We start from the raw sequence: 20,658 nt of genomic DNA, 5'->3' as shown, positions 1-20,658 counted from the left end.
CGAGCCACCCACTGAGGACCCCGCACCGCTACTGGCGAACCTCAACGAGCCGGAGGGACCGGCGTTGCCGGCAGGGGAGCTCAGCGAGCCTGGTGAGCCCGCGCTGCCACCGGAGGAGCTCGGAGGTCCGGAGGGATCCGCGGAGCCAGAGCTGGAGGTCGGCGTGCCGGAGGGGCCGCCACGTCCAGCAGCCCGGCCGCGCCGCCACGTCCAGCAGCCCGGCCGCGCCGCCACGTCCAGCAGCCCGGCCGCGCCGCCACGTCCAGCAGCCCGGCCGCGCCGCCACGTCCAGCAGCCCGGCCGCGCCGCCACGTCCAGCAGCCCGGCCGCGCCGCCACGTCCAGCAGCCCGGCCGCGCCGCCACGTCCAGCAGCCCGGCCGCGCCGCCACGTCCAGCAGCCCGGCCGCGCCGCCACGTCCAGCAGCCCGGCCGCGCCGCCACGTCCAGCAGCCCGGCCGCGCCGCCACGTCCAGCAGCCCGGCCGCGCCGCCACGTCCAGCAGCCCGGCCGCGCCGCCACGTCCAGCAGCCCGGCCGCGCCGCCACGTCCAGCAGCCCGGCCGCGCCGCCACGTCCAGCAGCCCGGCCGCGCCGCCACGTCCAGCAGCCCGGCCGCGCCGCCACGTCCAGCAGCCCGGCCGCGCCGCCACGTCCAGCAGCCCGGCCGCGCCGCCACGTCCAGCAGCCCGGCCGCCATATCGGGAATCGTGGGTTGTGCTGAGGCGGGAGCTGCGACGCCGCCGCCACCGGACCCGTGGCCGCCCGCCGGAGCTGCGACGCCGCCGCCACCGGACCCGTGGCCGCCCGCCGGAGCTGCGACGCCGCCGCCACTGGATCCCGGGCAGGCCGCCTGGGGAGCAGCGCCGCCGCCGTCGGACACGGGGCAGGCCGCCGGAGGAGCAGCAGCGCCGCTACCGCCACTGGAGCCCGGGCAGGCCGCCTGGGGAGCAGCGCCGCCGCTACTGGGCCCGGGGCTCGCCACCGGAGGGGCAGCAGTGCCGCCGCCACTGGAGCAGTGGCAGGCCCCCAGAACTGTTTTTCTGCTGCTGCCGGACCCGTGGCCGTCTGCCGGAGCTGCAACGTCGCCGCCATTGGAATCGAGGTAGGCCCCCTGAACTCTTGTGAACTCCTGAACTGTTGTGTTGATGGGCCGCCTGAGACTGTTTTGTGGCGTTTTTTCTTTTTTGCTCCGCTGCCGGATGCGCGGTCGGATTTTGGGACTGTGACCTTGGGGGGGTTGTTTCTGTGGTGGTTGTTGCTCGTTTTTGTTCTGGCCCTCCGTCCTGGACCTCCCGCCGCCCGCCCTGGGTTGGTTGTACTGTTTTTGGTTTGTGTTTTTGGGTCGTCGGGTGCCGACCCTTAGAGGGGGGGTACTGTCAGGGTCCTGGGACTGGGCGACCCAGGACCCCTGGGCAGTCATGGACCTGTGTTATTGTTGTGTATTTTGGTGTTGCTTCCCCTTCTCTCTGTGTGTGTGTGTGTGTGTGTGTGTGTGTGTGTGTGTGGGTGGCTGAGCACTTGTTTATAGGCGGCGTCAGGCCTGGAGGGTGTGGCCCTGCAAGGGGACTGGCCACACCCGAAGCCACACACCTGCTGCTGATCAGGCCTCATCGGGGGAGCTACTTAAGAGAGTCTTGGAGCTCCCACCGACGCGGGATCATTGCTTGGGACTCCACGTTAGTTACCCAGTTTTGGTCGTGTAGTGTATGCCTGCCATTGTTCAGTGTCCTGACTGCTGCCGCTATTGTTTCCCGCAGGAGGAGCGTGGAAGGCTTAAGGAGCAGCGAGCACCGGGAGTGCAGACACGGGAGCAGAGAGCACAGTCAACAGGTTCATTCTTGTAATGAGTGAATAAGCTCAGCAAAAATGCTAACGATGTAGGCGTTCAGTTGCCAGTTGGTACTGCTATGCTTTTTACCAAGAAGTAACAAAGACGTGACACTGTGGAATGTCCATGATTGAAAGTTCTGATTGTACAGATGATTATTAAATACTGGAAACTGAACCGATGTTATATCGTCTATATGGTTCACGGTAAAGAAAAGGAAAAGAAAAACACTTATGAGTATCAAAGCACATCCATCCATGTAAGGTAGTCCAAAAACAATTCCAAGGTATTTGTTTGTGAATATTTCTTGGTATTGACTGATTCTTATATTTATTTGTTGCGAATATCTACCTGAATACACAATTCCAAAGTTTAGAAAGTACTGAGTCGTGTGTTATCTAGCTACTGACAACCTACATGGGTTAATGCTATATGTGCCCATCAATCCATGTAAAGTATCAGAAGGCTAATCATTTTATGATAAATTTTAAATGAAATGAATTGATAAAAACAGTCTTGCTGGAAAAAATAATTAAAAGAGAATTAAACGGGACTGTAGTTTCAGTGACTTGGCTGACACTGCTAAGTCTTTCTTTGTGGTTCTCACACAGAAGACTCAGTCAATTGTTTGCTGTACTTGTCAATTTAAAATAGAGAGTATTTTACATATTAGTGTAGGAACTTTACCTTAAAGTGTAAAGCACCTTGAGAAGGCTGTTCTTGTGATTTGGTACTGTATAAATATAATGGAATGTTTAACCTTTGCCTCAGCATGTTTAGTTCTGAAAAAGCGATTTGTACCTCCTCCCGGGAACAATGTAGGGCTCCTCCTCTTTTAAGGAAAATGTACAAACCATTATGCTACGAAGACACATTTTCTTTGCTTTTTGAATTTAAACTTGTTTGTTTTGTTTTTCTGGGAATTGGTTATGAAGGTTAAAACTACTGTTTCGCAACATCTTATTTGGGTGCACACTGTCAGAGTGTACTTATCTTTCTCTCGGTGTAATTGTTTCTCGGCAGAAAGGAATGACAAGCTTGTGAAATGTTACATAAAAACAGTGATATGATGAACTGCATAGAGGTTTCTCTGAAGTTTGCATTAATTTCGTAATTCAATGGAAAAGTAAATGACAGCCTCCCTCACTAGGAGTTTTATAAGTTTACTCAAAAAAATGTAACTGGTGCCTTAGTTGCTTTATCCGACATTCTCACCATAATAGTCACACACCAAAAATAGTGGACAACTGGCCTTAGTCTCCTTTTATTTTGAACATATTTTATGCTTTTGTTATCTGATTTTACTAGTTTCTCATTTAGTTGTGTATTTTTTTTAAATTGCTGTACTAATCTCAGGTGACCTTGAGGTTTTGAAAGGCACCTATATATAAAAATGTGTTATCATCGTTGTTGGTGGTGGTGGTGGTAGTAGTAGTATTAAGCTAATGTGACATGGTTAGAAGTTACTTGCCTTAAAAACCTCAACAACAAAATATTCTTAATGGAGAGGATGATTAAACAGCCTGCTGTAGTGTAGTGTTTTAGCACAACCAAATGATATGAAAATGTACTGGTCATGTGCAACACTTAAAAATTATGCTGAAGTTTATAGATCTTAATCCATTTTAAAAGAGTTATACAAAACATAATCACACCTCTGGTAAAGGATCACCATTTTGACACCCTCAAGGAGATCCAGCAGCCATTGCAAGATTTCTGTGGAGTGATCTTAAAATAGCAAGCATGCTGAGAACAGCTCAGATGTGCACCAGATGAGGACCTTACATCTGATAAAGGCCAGATTTAACGCTCAGAGCGGTTCTATCACACACAATGGCAAAAAACAAAGAACACACCCTATATCACAAAATCTCAAAATAATCCTATATCACAAATTTGCTTTACTTATAATCAGTAATTCATAATACTTATGATATGTGATACAGTCTCACAGGCTGATCTATGTGCAGCTATTTTCATTGATGCTTAATAAAAGGAGTGTTACTATAAACATATGCAGTTATAAGATCTGACGTCCTCTGACCTAGTTTTTCTTTTTTCACTATCTTAACCAGTCCTGCCACATTTACAGAGAACTATGAGAGGGCGTGGCTGTACTTTCTCGAACACACTACTTATGCACGTACACACACCGAGACACCTCATAATTGAGAGTGTGAGCGGCCAAGGTGGGACATCTCTGGATTTCTGTGCTGTCCACCTTACCTGCATTAAGGTATCACATTTTCCTTTAGTTATTATTTTGTGTATTTCTTGTAATACGAGGCTGTGCTTGTTGTTTTTCTGGCATATGTTGATTAGTGAGATTTAGGAGTAAAATGTAATAGTTTGGGTCACTCATCAAACAGCATGTAACGAATCTTGGAGCCGTAATGGATTTGGATTTTAAATTTAGTAAACAAATCAGTTCTGAGTTGCAAAAAAGCTTTTTCCAATTAAGGCAAAGCTTAAGCCAATTTTGTCAGGGCATGACTTTGAGAAAATAATACATGCCTTATCTCAACTCGGCTTGACTATTGCAATGCACTTTATGCTGGAGTCAGCCAAGCATCCCTCTCACATCTTCAGCTTGTACAAAATGCTGCTGCCAGTCTCTTAACTGGCACACAGGCATGGAAATATCTCACCTTTCATTCCCTCCTTTAACTGGCTTCCTGTTTATCATAGAATTAATTTCAAAGTCCTAATGTTGACTTATAAATGCTTAAATGGTCTTGCTTCTCCATACTATTCTGATGTACTTCCCTCGCAGGCCCACAGATCAGCTGCCTTTGGTTGTCCCAAAAACTAGGCTGAAGCTTAGAGGAGAAGAAGCTTTTTCAATTGTGGTTCCCAAACTTTGGAATGCATTGCCTGTAAATAATAGGCAGTTTTTAAGTCTCTTTTGGACACACTTCTTTTTTGGACCAGTGTGAGTTGATGTTGATGTGTCTTTGTTTTATTTTATGTACGTGTTTGAATGTGAGTGGTCTTATCGTTTGTTTTTTGTCTTGTTTTTGTTTTTCTGTACAGCACTTTGGGCAAACTTTCTGTTTTTAAATGTAGTTTATAAATAAATTCGATTTGGATTTGGATCATATAAACCACAGAAAAGTTGAAGAATTCTTAGATCTCCAAACCCCAACCATCCCATCTCCAAGGATAATTTTCAAGCAGTGAGATAACATTTTGCAATGGTTTTGCAGCTACCAGAACACCAAACATGCTCCACATATTTGTGGGCACTTTAGTGGTTTATTCTGTGGATTTTAGAATTTTAGCTGAGTCATATTATGGCTGTAATGTTGTTTACTTCAGCTGCTTTGTGGGTATGACCTTCTTAATGGAAGTTAAAGATTGAGCATAATCATGATAATTGTGCTTTGTAATCATCTCTTGGCTGCAAACCAAGATGATGAACACACTGTTTTTTAATTTTGGATATAATTCCTCTTTTGTTCCCTCTTCCATAAGAACCCCTGACAAATGTTTTAATGCCAAAATTAGGAAAGTTAGTTATATGTTTATCTAGGAAACGTGCTAAGAGGATTTTTTTAAGCTTTTGATTTTTGTCCTAAATGGAGCCTGTAATCTGCATCTTTCCTTGCTCATATAACAATTTCTAGTAGTAAATCATTATCTCAATGCTCATGAATTGAGCACGATTCAACTCATGGTTGATGACTCAAGCAAAAAAATCGAATATTTGACAATGGTACTAGTTTCTTTTGACAAATAACTAGCTCTCTTTAACCTGCAGGATTTCACACTTGTGCATGTATTTCCCTCCCTCACAAAACAAATACCTGACCTGCATGTAGTAGCTGTGGGACAGACAGATGAACCATCCTGGGATTTAACTGCAGAACAATAACAATACTGTCCAGCCCCATAAAACTCTGAAACAGGATAGGCTAGCATGAGAAGTTTACACATGAGACAGAATTATGCATGGCTTCCCGTGAAAATCAACTTTCAGAAGTATTTGTGAAATGTGTTGCCCAACATGAGTCTGCTCAAATGTTACCTGTATAAAGATAAACCTGTACCTGTGGGTTCTGAACAAAATCTCGATCAACTTCATTCCTGAAATCTTCTGACCATACTGTTCAGATTTTAGTCATCAAAGAGAGATATGTGTGAGGGAGTTCGCCTTGTAATCGGAAGGTTACCAGTTCGAGCCCTGGCTTGGACAGTCTCGGTCGTTGTGTCCTTGGGCAAGACACTTCACCCGTTGCCTACTGGTGGTGGTCAGAGGGCCCGGTGGCGCCAGTGTCCGGCAGCCTCGCCTCTGTCAGTGCGCCCCAGGGTGGCTGTGGCTACAATGTAGCTGCCATCAGCAGTGTGTGAATGTGTGTGTGTGAATGGGTGGATGGCTGGATATGTAAAGCGCTTTGGGGTCCTTAGGGACTAGTAAAGCGCTATATAAATACAGGCCATTTACCATCTTAACCCTGTTATTTTGTTGCTAGACATTTGATACACTAAATTTAAACATGACTTCTATGCATTGATTCTCATAATAAATAAATAGCTTGTTAGATAACTGCTTCATGACTCTTTGCTCCTCTCTTGGGTTTCACTTGTTTAAAAAAGTCAAACAGCACTCACATTAAAACACACCAAACACCCAAAGTACAACTAGCATCACCTAGTGATAAATTCAACCCGACACGCTGATCAGAGCATATGACACAATAAGACAATTTTGTGTTTTCAGGGACTGAGCACAGTTGCGGGACAAAAGCTACGTTACAGAAGCCTCAGTTGTTCTCTGAAGAAAGTCTTAATGAAGTTGTTATCAGTGGTTAGTGAGAAGTCCTCCCAGCAGCTACCTGAGACAGAAGGTTATCACCTAAGATAACATGATGAGCTTGATTATGAGCAAAAGTGTTTCAAAGGTCAAGTGTGATAGTAAAAGTATCACACACACAATTACATATTCAATCAGAAAGTGACACATGTAGAAAAAAACTTGACAGCTGGATATTTAGAACGCTTTAGTTTAACATGTTTTGAGTGAAGAGAGGAATTAAAGCTTAAAGCTGGGGAATAACAAATACTTGAGCCAGTAGGGGGCAGTATACTCCGTCAGAATTGATGTTTTTCTGTTTACGCACATGACAATCTGTGAAGGTTTTATTTCACTACACTGTAAGCAATACCTCGGTTAAATTGGATTAAAGGATCGGGAGCTACATTTGATCAGCTTTTATGATTTTACTATAATCCAGCAGTTTTTTATTCCAAAGTTGAAAGACAAGTGACAGCTGGGAGTGACAGATCTGTTCCTCTGACATGCCTTGACGTGGTTTGTCAGAGTACAAATGCCAAAGGACACCTTTTGTGTAAAAGACAAGTGAAACCTTTGACGAAGTGCATCAAGTTTACTTGTGTGAACAGCCAGATGAAATACCATGTAAGGTGCACCATTATCCCATCCTTTATTATTTATGCCACCAATACGATTGAGAGCATACAGCAGTAAATTTGCCAAATCATCACACTGGAGAAGCTGTAACCTTCTCCAGTGACTGCTTAGTCACTGAAATAAACCAAACCAACATAAACCAAATTAGTTATGTGGTTTATGTTGCTTAAAATCACAAATGTTATCATCCATATGTTGAAACTCTCCTAAAGATTGTTTGCATCTCTCTTTTGCTTCCAGAAAGATGTCTCTATATGACAGTTTTTTATGTGAAGAACAGTTCCAGTGCTCCATATGCCTTGATGTATTCACCAACCCTGCATCCACACCATGTGGACATAGCTTCTGCATGCAATGCATCACCAAATACTGGAATGGAGCTAAGGTCTTATTTTTTTGATTTCCTTCATTTTCAGCTTTTTCATTCCCTTACTTTCTGTTGACGTTCAGAGAAGTTATTTAACATATTTTCGTCATTCCTGCTGATGTCCTTTTTGTTTCTATTGTTTCCATCTTTACTTATATCTTATTTCCATCTTTCCTTCCAGGTTTTCAAGTGTCCTCTGTGTAAAAAGAGCTTTGAAAAGCGACCAGACCTCCAGATTAACAGAACACTACGAGAGATCACTGACCAGTATAAATCTATGAAAAATGGAGTAGTAAAGAATAAGAGTGGAAGAAAGGGAACTGGAGGGCATGGAAGCCCGTCAAGCCATTTATTTGATGAACTGAAGAAAAAGCTGTGTCACCCTGTGCGAAAGACTCACCAGACCTTTTCTCGGAGTAAGAAAACTTCTGTGTTTCCGTCTGTAATAATTTATAGAGTACTTTTCAAAGCTCAAGTACAATCTGGAGGAGTTCTCAGATTTCAGAGTAGGCAATTCAGAGTACTTGGTAAATGACTGTCCTGTCATAATTATGTTGCACAACAGCAAACTTATACAAGACTACTGACAGAGGTTTCTTCCTGTTACAAGGGAGTTTTTCCTTCCCACTGTTGCCAAACAGTAACTACCTTACAATATAAAGCACCTTGAGGCGACTGTTGTTCCGAATTGGCTCTGTATGAATAAATCTGAATTGAATTGAATTACATTTAATTAAATTGAATGTGTACTTTCACCTTTTGTGGATTACGAAAGATGAATGCTGAATAATTATTCCATCCAGAAAAAAACAGCAGTTCAAAGAAATCATGATTAGCAGAATGTTAACATGTGATTCATGCCCATGATGAGTGTATGTAAACCTCTGACCACAACTGTACTTGAACAAAGATCTAGGGTCAATGAATGGCTCTACAAAATGTCAGCATTGTGTATCCAAATAGATATTTGACTTTTCACTAAAGCGACTGACTAACCTGAAAATCCCTGATATTTTTTTCATCTTCAGGCTTGGAAAGTGACTCAATCTCAACGTCCTTTCCTCCAGTCAAGGACTCACGAGCATCCTCAGTGCCAAACCACAGTTTCAGTGATGCATTGAATGAAACCTATGTGGCAGGTCCTAAGGTTTCCCACCGACCACATACCCGGAGGAGGAGGTACACGCTGAGTGGGACTGAGATGAGCCACAATGTCCCTCTTTGTGAGATCCACAACAGGCCAATATTGGTAAAACGTTCACCTTCTGCACCTGTTGAATGAAGTCCTTAAAGAAGACCAAATAAAAATCATATGCAATGGGCTTCAGATTTTCTGTAGGAGTGACCAGGTGTGCATTTGTCCTGAATGCGAGATGGAGGATCATCCAGACCATGACACAGTGACCGTTGAAACCGAATGGATGGAAACCAAGGTTTGAAAATTAAAACAGAAAAAGATAGATACAAAGGACAGATGGATTAGGTTAGGGAAGTTTCCATGTTAAAAAAAAACAGAATAATGTTTTTTATTGGAGTAACAAAGAATTGCTAAAAAAGGTGATAACTGACGTGATAGTATGAAGTTCTGGCATGAACGAACTAGACCATTTTTTAAAAAAAATCTGTTAAAAATGATTTAACATCTGAGCCTAAATTCTTAGACAGTGGAGCAGTTTGATAACAGAAAATGAGTCAAATACATAGAATCTATGTTCCTCGACAGCAGGGGTGGGCAACTCCAGGCCTCAGTGTCCTGCAGGTTTTAGATCTGTCCTTGATCCAACACATCTAATTTAATTGGTTAAATTACCTCCTCAACATGTCTTGAAGTTCTCTAGAGGCCTGGTAATGAACTAATCATTTGATTCATGTGTGTTGAACCAGGGTGAGATCTAAAACCTGCAGGACACCGGCCCTCGAGGCCTGGAGTTGCTTACCCTTGCTCTACACTGTTTCTATTCAATATATCATTTTTAAACATTTGGTTTCAGGTCATGCTGCATATAATATGAAGTTATGTAGTGATTATTTGTTTCCAGAAGGAGGTATTTTGTAAGATATGCTCATTGACTACTGTCTGACATACATTATCACAAACAGATCCACCCTTGTTCCCCACGTCTGTTTCAGAACACCAATAGGCTGAAGGTCAAGTGAAGTCAGTACTGTGTAACATGAATGTTTGTGTATTTTAGACACTGCTGACTGTGTCAGAGCGGACAATCCAGGACATGATTATCGAGAGAATCAACAAGATCGAAGAGATAAATATGTCAGTGACAGAGCTGGAGGTAAAACACAAACACATTCTTGTGTAAGACCACAGGTGCATGGTAAAACCTGTAAATCCTCATATCACTTCAAGGTTTTTGTTAAACCAGCAGTCCCCAACCTTTTTTGCACTGGTTTAACGTCACACAATATTTTCACGGACCGGCCTTTAAGGTGTCAAGGATCAATGCAAAAAAATAAAATTATACGACCAAGACAAAAACTGTGCTATTTAGCGAATTCAGTGTGTATTTGTGTAACTTTATTAGCAGCGTCCTCCTGAAATGCGCCAACAACATTGAGAGTAAACGTCCTCCTTTCTGCCCCTTAATGCTCTCTGGTCACTATGGTAACATTTCTTTCAATATTAGACTCACAACTACAACATGGGAAAAGACCCAGGGAAACCGAGTTAATGATAAAAACCCTGAATACCATAAATTTCACAGCCTCAACTCCCGCGGCCCGTACCAAATGACTCATGGACCAGTACTGGTCGTGGCCTGGGGATTGGGGACCGCGGTGTTAAACAATTTCTATTTCAATTTCCCTTTTTATGTTCGCACCTGATGGCTGCCCTTCCCTGACCCTGGTTCTGCCAGAGGTTTCATCCTGTTAAAAGGGAGTTTTTCCTTCCCACTGTTGCCAAAGTGCTTGCTCATAGGGGGTCATATAATTATTGGGGTTTTTCTGTGTAATATTGTAGGGTATACCTGTTGTGTGACGGCTGTGTGCGGACAGGAATAGGACCCAAGGTGCAGACTCCAGAGACAAACTTAAACCAAAACAGCTTTAATGCTGAACTCAAACATAACATAACTGGGAAAAAAATCAAATACACTAACACCGGTGGACTGACAAAACACACAGCAAAATAAACGGTAGATAGCGACACTGACAAACTGAAACACAGGGCTTAAATACATAGAGGGAGCAATCAGGGAATGGGCAACAGGAGGGAAACACAGCTGGGGCAAATCAGGCCTAACAAGACAAAGGAGAAGCAAAACCAAACACATTAACATGAGACATGGACTTTCAAAGTAAAACAGGAAACCCAAAACACAGACTGAACAAAAGACACAGACTCACATGCAAGCACTACAACAGAGGGAACAGAGACGTGGGACCAGGACAGACACAGACACTGACTGGATGTGGGGATACAGCAGACAGGGGAGACAGCAACTAAGGAACACAGACAGAAAACCAGAACACTAAAGCTCTAACCAACCCCACCCAGAGAACCTAAACTAAGAATGATCCTAAAACCCATAAAGCAAAGCTAGAATATAATGAAATAACAAAATCAAAGAACCAAAAACACAAAAACACTGGGTCAACGACCCAGGGACCCTAACAATACCTTACAATATAATGCACCTTGAGGCGACTGTTGTTGTATAAATAAAATTGAATTGAATTTTTCAAACTTAAATTATGTATTTCTACATGTTGGGAGCTTATTAAACAATATCTATAGCCAATTTTACATAAAAGTGCAGGTGTATTTCCCTGATCTACAATTTATATCTGATTACCAAATCCACATATTACATTTTAAGTTAAAAATATATATATATTTTTCCAACATTATGTTTTTCTAAACAACAAAATCATTTATGAAACACTCTCAAGTTTTAATTACATTATTCAAACTTTGGTAAAGATTTTATGTTTCTAACTTTTTACCTTGCATTTTAGGATTTCTAGACATTTTGCACATGTTCTTAGATTTTTAGTTGTAGCAAAATTTAGGTTCCTTACATTTGAAATCTGAGCTGCAATTCACAGATGCTGCATATTTCCATGTGATGTGAGAATTTTTATTTACAGGGGAGATTAATATATATTTTAAACCAAAACAAATTAAACAATCATGTATCTCATATCACTCTGTCTAACTTTCCAGCTGGCAGTGGACCGAGAGACGGCGGGCAGCGTTTCTCTATTCTCGAGTTTGGTTTGTTTCATTGAACGTTCCCAGGCAGAGCTGGTGGAGGCGATGGAGATCAGCCGGAAGGTGGCACAGCGCCATGCTGAATCCATGACAAGGCAGCTGGAACAGGAGATCGAACAACTAAAGAAGAGACAAAGCGAGCTTTCCAAGCTTGCCCAATCAGATGATCATTTATACTGTGTGAAAGTAAGAATTTAAGGATGAATGTGAAGATGCTAGTACACGCCCATGTTCCAATACTATTTGTTTTGTGCTGTTGGCAAACTGACATACTGAATCAGACTGAGGAAAGTAAAAAAGTAGAGGTGGTAAATGTTATTTATACAAATAAATAGCAGATAACCACAGAACTGACAAAATGTTCTTATACATCAAAATGCATTTGCATGTATCATTAAGGCATACTAATGCACTCATTGGTCAGACACTGGCCAGGCCCATTAAGTATATAGTGAAAAATTAATATGCATGATTTGTTTATCTAGAATATAGTAAAAGATATACTATATGGGTGTATACTTGTATGGCTTTTGGTTTACCTATACATATACATAACATGCATGTGACAACAATCTGTTTAAGGTCAAATTCACGTGGATTGAAATCCTATTACCTTAAGTATATTTATACTTTTACTGAAGCAAACATTAAACTACTCATATAGTTTCTAAATAAAGTAAACTTGACTTGATAAGTTAGGGTGAAAAGAGATGTAATGTACACTTCACAGATTGGAGATTTCAAAAATGATTATATTCAATATTTGCCAAATTATATGTCACTGACATCAAATGAGTGACACAAAGCTTTTGTAAGCTTTTATAAGAGCACATAAGTGCCCGTTTGTTGTGTAAGGAACATTTTAGTCTATTATTAGGTGGTTGCTTGGCAACGTGACGGTGACTTAATGTCTGATAAGCTTTGATGCTCAACTCCTGATCCTGTAGGAAGAGTTGGCATTTTGGTAAATACTGACAGGAAAAAATTTCTAACATTTCTTTCCACCTGCTCCCTAGACGTTCCCAATTCTGTCCAGCCCTCCACCTACCAAAGACTGGTACAAAGTGTCGGTGAATTCTGACCTGGGGACAGAGTCCATTTACATGTCTATATTAGCTCAGGTGGAGAAGTTTGCCAAAGAGCTGAAGAATATCACAGAAAAAGGTCAGTGTAATGAAAAGCATTCAGCTGGTTTACACATATAATATACAAAGAAGACACAAAATCTGCGAGAACAGGGAATTTTTAATTAGTTCAGACTCAACATACGGAGCAAAAAAACCCAACAACTCTCAAAACACATTTAGGCGATAGATAACAGAGTCTGGCTGTTATATAAAAAAGAAACTTTAAATAAATTTCTTGGCTGATGCTTTTGTGTTTTTCTGTAGCTGCAAGTGAAATGCTAAATACTCAGCTAATGCTGGTCTGGGTAATAAGCTGCATCCATAAACTGTACCAGTGTAATGCACAGATACCCATATGTTAATTAGTGCTAAGTAGGAGAACAATAGAATACTATAATTCTGATCACCAAAATGCAGACACAAACTTTTTATGACCCATACCACACATCGGGGTATATTCAACAGACATTGGACAAGAGAGGTGTGGAAGAGAGTGCAGGTAGGGTGAAGTGGGTGAAGACAAGTGTCAGGGGTAATTGAAGATGTTAAGATTTTTATTGGGCATGAACAGAATTAAAAATGAGTAGATTAAGTGCAATCTACAATCTAGGATCTAGACAAGCCCAGAGAGGCAAGGCTGAGATAGTTTGCACATTTGAAGAGGAGGTGGGTGGATGGTGGGTTTACTGAATAAAGGATATTGAAGATGAAGCTGATAGGGATGAGGAAGAATATCCCCTAAGAGAAGATTCATGGATGTAGTGAAGTTGGTTAGTGTGAGTATAATAGAAGAGAATGCTAGGGGTAGGGTGAGGTGGTGGCAGATGATCCGCTGTGATGACCCAAAAGGCACCAGCTAGAAGATAATCAGTCAGATAATCTTATTAAAAACACGCAAGTGAAAAAAACTCTACTTTAAGAGATCTTTCACGTAGAAAGCAGCGTGGAGATTCAGCAAATGGCTCCAAAACCTGTATTGAGCTTTTTCACTAATTTGCATGTACTATGCAATTGTTTTTTATTGGCTATTCATGGTCTTCTTGTGTACTATATGTCACTACTTCCTGTGATTCCCTGTCTCTTCATTGCACAAATGCACATTACACTGTGGCATGAGCATGCCCCAATGGGTGCCCATGCACTGTGCTTTGCATGTCTAGTCAATAAACACAATAAACCTGTTATTTGTCCAATAATTCCTCATCAACACAGAAGTTTAGGCCTAGCAGCCCTCTCAAGAGTATGCCCTCAACTCTAAGCCTTATAAGTTTTCAGATGGATGAATTATAAAATATATTCACACACCATAAAGTTCTTGGGAGAAACCATTAAACTATCAATGACTGTCTTTCTGGAGCAGGCTATAAATTGCCACTAGAGGAATTTTTTAAAGTATTTTTAAGTGTTCAAGCCAGACAGTACTACAGATACAATCATTAAGCAATGAAATACCCCCCCCCCCCCCCCCCCCCCCCCCCCCGGTGGTGCAGGTTTGTATTAGCTGTTACTTCTATTTCTGCTGGATTACCAGACCAAACAGTAAGGTTCATGTTAGCTCCTTACACCTGTTGTCTTGTTTCTGTTCAGGTTTTCCTGCACAAACACTGGATCCCAGTCCTTCTCGATCACAGCCCAGTGAGTGTACATGTCCTCTCCACCTTAACAAGTGCTCTTTTAACGGTTATACTGTATACAACTTCATCCACTTTAACCTTGTTGATAATTAAGATCCAAATGTATCTGGTGAGTTTTAACAGCAGCACTGTATTTTGTTAATAATATATATATATATATATATATATATATATATATATATATATATATATATATATATATAATTTTGTTTGTCTGCAGGGATAAAGGGAATACACGAATATGCACGTAAGTGACATTCATCCAAGCTAAAATTAATGAAAGCAGAATTACCAACAGAAAATGAAGTTCTTTACATCTTCTTTCAACACAGTGGATGTAACTCTGGACTCCAGTACCGCCCATCCAAGACTGGTGCTGTCATCAGACCTGAAAAGTGTGAGGCTCCTGTTCAGTTACTAGACCATTACAATCATGCTGAAATGACTTCCTGTGTCCTCTTGTCTCGGAGCCTCTCTTTTAGCATAAATAGAGAACAGTAGAAAAAGAAGATGTAAAATCTCCATGAAATGAGCTGTAATTATAAATTGTATATTTCTGCAGGTGAGGTGTGGAGATCGACACCAACTGGTGCCAGACAACCCAGAGAGGTTTGAAAAAGTTGTCTGTGTTATAGGGAGGGAGCCAATCTCTTCTGGAAAACATTATTGGGAGGTATGAGGGTTTGCCCTTTCCAAGAGTCAAAAGTCTTGAAAATCATTGCTCATATATTATAATTCAGTTCTTTATTGTTGATTAAACTTGATTCCATACTGCTTTCATTACAAGATACAATTGTGTGCTAAATAAACAAATGTTGGCCAAACATCTTGGCTTCTTCAGACTTACATGCGTTTCACTATTTGAGTGAAGGATTGTGGTTTGTTTGGTTTGAAAAGGTGGACGTGACAGGGAAGACTGACTGGGACCTGGGTGTGGTCAAGTATTCCGTCAGCAGGAAGGGGAAGATTGAATACACCCCAGACAATGGATTCTGGTTCCTCAGTTTAAGAGACAAGTGAGTTAAACACATTGTTGAAGAGTTCTCCAAATTATTGGCCGTTGTAGCTGAAGGAAAAATGCTTATTTCCCAAATGGTTGGCGGTGGTTCCCAGAAGCATGCTGCTTGTTGTCACTTTGGTTGCTAGAAGATTGCCACAATTGCTTGCAGATTTTCGTGTGTTTCTGCAAGTATGTGGTTAACTACTTGTGGTAATACAACATTATGGTGTGACACAAACTGGAAAGGGAGAAGGTTCACCTTCAAAGTAAAAGTTGTACCTCAGAGCTACAGTCAACATGTTTCATATGGTACAACTTCCACTTTGAAGGTGAATGGTCTCCATTTGCAGTCTGTATATATATTTTTAGTTTCAATATAGGTCTGAGAGAAGCTAAACAGTATTTGTGGATAAATCGTCACTTAGTCACTTCCATTTAATTATGACCGCAACATATTGTCCAGCGCAGTACTGTAGTATAGACCTATTTAACACCATATACAGTTTACACAAGGCAATTTTATTTCTTATATGAATTTTATTTATTTTAACGGTCATAAACTGGCTGTGACACGTGACAATAATAACAACTGTACTCCATTAAAACATTCACAGTAGGTGGTATATCCAATCTTTAAATGATGACCTGATGAATCCTGCTTCTGGGTCCAAACTACTTTGCGTTTATTAAGGCTGTTGTGTTTTTAACATGTTTTAATGCTTTGTATCTTGTTCTATTTAATCTGAACAGCCCCCTAAAAACAGCCAGTGATCACTGTTAGCCTCTCTCAGTTTTTATTATCACTGTTCATTTTAAAGCTCAGTTTGAAAACCTTACAATGTAACTATAGCCCAGTTTAACCAGAGCTTCTATGTACCCTCTGGTGGACCAGTTCTAGGTTTGTGAGGTAGTGTTAAAGGGAGAATGGTTTACAGGAGGCAGGTGAGTTGAGGAGAACGCTGTATTATCCCACAAATGATAGCACTGCAACATAGACACAACTATAGCTGGCAAAACAATTTATAACTTAAACAATCTCAGTCATAAAATTACTGTTAAGGGTCTCTGAGTCTCCACATGGGTGTCAGTGATACAAAGTCTCAAGTCAAGAGTCAGAAGAATAAGTCAAGTCAAGCTCGCTTTTTCTTGGAGAAGAAGATGAGAAAAAAAATCAGAAAAGAAGATTTAGTGGGTGCACCCTCAGGTCTTTTTCTACTGTCAGCACTGTTATGTGGTCTGGGCGTGTTCTACCAAACCGCGAATCTTCAAATCAACTAAGGACGATCATTGCGGCAGACAAATTCTAGGGCCTGGGATGGTTCGACATCTCCTCTCAGAGGAGAGTTCCAACATCTGAAATCCATGAACAACCACAAATGGGATGGAAGGGGGAAAAAAACCCAGTCTGCATGACAATAAAAACCTTTATTACATACAGCTTTGGAATTGAGCTCACACACATATTTGTGTATTCAAGTATGTTAACCATATGGACATTGCATCATTTCAATCCTTATACAAAATGAAAATAAACCATTGAACTAATAAAATAGTATAGCACTGAAAAACACATAACAGTGGACTTTTCTTTTTGGAAATGAAAGAACTGATTAAGTCTTAATTATTTTTTATGGAGTCTCATTATCTTTAACTAGAAAGTTATCAAGTTTTTCTGACTTGTACTCACCTTACAATATAGTTTTAATCAGCATTTATTTCTAAACAAATTTTCCATGTACAAAACCATATTTTTATATGGGATAGGCGCTGGAGCCTATCCCAGCTGTCATAGGGCGAGAGGCGGGGGACACCCTGGACAGGTCGCCAGTTTGTTGTAGGGCTAACACACAGAGACAGACACCCACATTCACGCCTACGGGTTATTTAAATTGATCAATTAACCTATCCCCACTAACTGCATGTCTTTGGACTGTGGGAAGAAGCCAGGGGAGAATATTTGTGTAATACTCCATATCCAGCTAAGGGACTTCAATCACATTTTACACATTGCCTGCAGCAGCAGCAGTAACATTTGCATGCAAATAAAGAGGAATAAAAGTGGAATAAAGAGCATTGGCTTAGGCAGGACTATCACATGGTTAACTTGGACATAAAACAAATTTTTATTAATAATTTTTATTAATATTATTTAATATTAATCCTCCAAACACTGTTTTGAAAACTTCATCAGTGCCTACCCAACTTACCCACACACCGATAGACTTGGGAAGAAGGCACCATGCTCGCTACATCAGCTAGCAATGCTAACTTTTACAACACTCATCAAGACGGTCGGAAGTACTATAATTTCCGTATAAACAACCTCCGGTTTTCTAGGGGATTCCGTTCTGCTCCTCCTGAACCAAATACTGGTTACAGGCTGTTATTTTTTTCCACTACAGAAAGTATTTTTCCTCATTAATCAGGGATTGTTTGTTTTAGCCTTTCACTGTAGCCTCATCTACACTGCACTTGGAATGTCCTTCAGTAAGCATGAGGAGGCAGGATCTACTTCTCCTAACCAATCACATGCAAGAATGTATGGTTTAAGCCAATAAGGTGAAAGGATGGCAAAATAAATTTGATAGACAGATTTGAGACAATAGAGAATAGGTTTGGCAAAGAAGAGCAAATAAACTATAGTGAATTATAAAATATAGAATTATAAAAATAGATTAGACAGAACAGGAAAAAGAAGAACTGTGGAACCTCAATTCCACTGGGCTACACCAGCCCATGCAGCAGTGACTAACCTCGTACTGTAGATGGATTATCTCAGTTGTTCTCCTGACTAAAGTTTGGTCTGTTTACAGCATCTTGCCATGCGATTGCATTTGTCCCGAACCTTCGGGAACCCTCACGTTAACTTTTATCAAGTGGAAAAAAGTTAGCGTTCGGCGTCCAGCTTCACAGTGTTTAAATATGCTAACGATAGCAGTGTAGCTAGCCACCATGTTAACCCTACTTCAGTAACCCTACAAACACCATGGCTGTTTGGTTTTCTGTCTTCACTTATTTTGGAAGTGATAGCTGAGCTGTATGTTTCAACTTTTGCTGTGGCTTTTAAGCTGCCGGATTTTTGGCTTCACCACCTCCTTCATGGTTTGTGCACGTTGAAGCTGAGTTTTCTTTTTTTTGGCTGTTTCAGCCAACGAAACGAAATACCATCATGTGGTGGCCTTACTCGATCTGCTGAGGGTCATGTGATGACCTTCCTCCGGGATCCCCCCCACCCAAGGGAATGACACCACTCATTCGCTACCCCCTCTCTGTTGAAGAGTGGGCTGAGAAACTCCTCTCTCTCTCTCTGGCCTGGATGATGGCCTCTCAAGCTCATGGAACGTATGCTATCCTTGCTAGGAATGGATGATGACGGATTCATCTTCACTTACATATTCCTCCAACAGTTGCTGGCTCCAGTGCAAGCTGGCCTCGCCAACTCCCTGTCTCTGGCCTAGCAGGATTACCGCTCACTCACTGAAGAAATGGATCACATTCTCCTGGCTATTAGGAGCTTTGGTATCCAGACGATAGTTCTGACGGGATCTCCCGTGACCCCCACGATTTTCCCGGGGGCAACCGACGCATTGATGGTGGGTGGGATCACTGTGATTTTACCATCAGTGTTTTGGCGTTGCAGCATGGCCGCCTTGCAGTTTTAAGGCCGAGGGAAATGAGGCTGCCAGCACTCTGTAGCAGCCGCGACCACTGACAACAAGGAAAGGCTCCTCTTCATAGAGGACTCACTCAAGAAGACATTTTCTAGTTGACTCTAGCTCCCAGAAGAGCTACGGGAACTCTTGTGTCGTCTTTGCATACATTCACATTTAGCCAATAATGAGACAGAAAATTCAATTAGCAGAGGATGAAGACCAAACAGAACTGTGAGACATAACATTGTACTTGTATTAATGAAAAGGACAGAAACACTCCAGATTGATGCTGTTTCCCAGCATTTGCTGAATGTAAAAATAAAGCAATGACATGTAAATGTTGGATTTAAAAGCTGGTCTTTTTAGCAATCCCCCACAAAGAATGTTTTCAGTTGTTTAATTTTTCCCTTTTACCTGATAGTTGTCTTACTTTTTTAAGTTCCTTAAAAATGCATGAAAATGCCATGCTTTTGCAATAATGCAGATTAAAATGAAATCAGACCTACTGATGTTAGAAGAAATTTTTCATCTTTAATTTCCTTTCCCTTTGTCATTTCTCCCCACAGGAATAAGTTTGGCTTTCGTTCTCAACCCTACACAGATGTCCCAGTGAACCTTGTACTTCATAAGATCGGGATATTTGTGGACTTTGAAAATGGACAGGTGCGCAGGTGTACATGATTGGAATTTACCTGTCTCATAAAGAATGGGCAAATTGAGTCCCCCTTTAATTTAAACTTATTTAGCTACATATAGATAAATATTATAAATATAGATATTTTCACTATTGTCTTGTTTATGTAATTTTACTTTAGGTGTGTTTCTCTTCTTTGCAGGTGTCTTTCTACAATGTTGATGCTAAGATGCACATCTATACTTTTAATGACATTTTCAATGAGACCCTCTACCCTTTCTTCAGCCCCTGCACCAACAAGTCAGGAAGGAACGATTTACCACTGATCATCACGCCAGTGAAGATGACCGAGTGACACCTAAAAGTTGCATAATATTGTATTTCTTCCTCTCAGTTTTATTTTCCTGCCTTTGCACTTATGTGCTCTCCATACATATAAGCTTAGTCAGTTTTTCCCCCAATTGTGTATATATCTATAAATATTCCCTATTGATTTAAACCTCGCAGTTGTCAGACTGAATAGTTTATGCATACAGGTTAAATGTTTTTATGTATTTTGAAACTGATAATCTATTAAACAAATATCTTACATTTGGATGTATTGTGGAAGTTTTCCATTTAATAAAGCCTGCAAACAAGCGGTGAGTGGTAGCTAACATGCTTTGCCCCTCTGGGGTCCAGGGTATAAATGACTGTTTTTGACTACTTTTGATTTTACCTCTATATTTCACCTTTAAAACAGTTTTTCTTGCC

At 41.4% G+C, this 20,658-nt stretch overlaps 1 protein-coding gene across 3 annotated transcripts; it reads left to right on the top strand.

Moving 5' to 3' along the window:
- The first annotated feature begins 681 nt into the window (after positions 1–681).
- Positions 682–20,539, top strand: LOC112429910 (E3 ubiquitin-protein ligase TRIM21). Of its 3 annotated transcripts, XM_076881217.1 has the most exons (17): positions 682–1,676; positions 1,758–1,830; positions 3,904–4,064; positions 7,500–7,644; positions 7,808–8,042; positions 8,655–8,875; positions 8,955–9,059; positions 9,822–9,917; positions 11,810–12,043; positions 12,874–13,021; positions 14,572–14,619; positions 14,839–14,865; positions 14,951–15,015; positions 15,181–15,291; positions 15,516–15,634; positions 19,838–19,934; positions 20,108–20,539. In XM_076881217.1, exons 4-17 carry the CDS (start codon positions 7,504–7,506, stop codon positions 20,258–20,260), a joined length of 1,800 nt encoding a protein of 599 aa, XP_076737332.1. In that variant the 5' UTR covers positions 682–1,676; positions 1,758–1,830; positions 3,904–4,064; positions 7,500–7,503; the 3' UTR covers positions 20,261–20,539. The 3 variants fall into 3 exon arrangements, with proteins under 3 accessions (XP_076737332.1, XP_076737341.1, XP_076737334.1); XM_076881226.1 differs by lacking the exon at positions 3,904–4,064; XM_076881219.1 differs by having other exon boundaries at positions 682–1,830.
- Positions 20,540–20,658: the final 119 nt, after the last annotated feature.

This window comes from Maylandia zebra, linkage group LG3 (assembly GCF_041146795.1).
Source record: "Maylandia zebra isolate NMK-2024a linkage group LG3, Mzebra_GT3a, whole genome shotgun sequence".
NCBI classification, from domain to species: domain Eukaryota; kingdom Metazoa; phylum Chordata; class Actinopteri; order Cichliformes; family Cichlidae; genus Maylandia; species Maylandia zebra.
The sequence above is the reverse complement of the archived record's forward strand: the minus strand, read 5'-3'. Positions and strand labels throughout refer to the sequence as shown.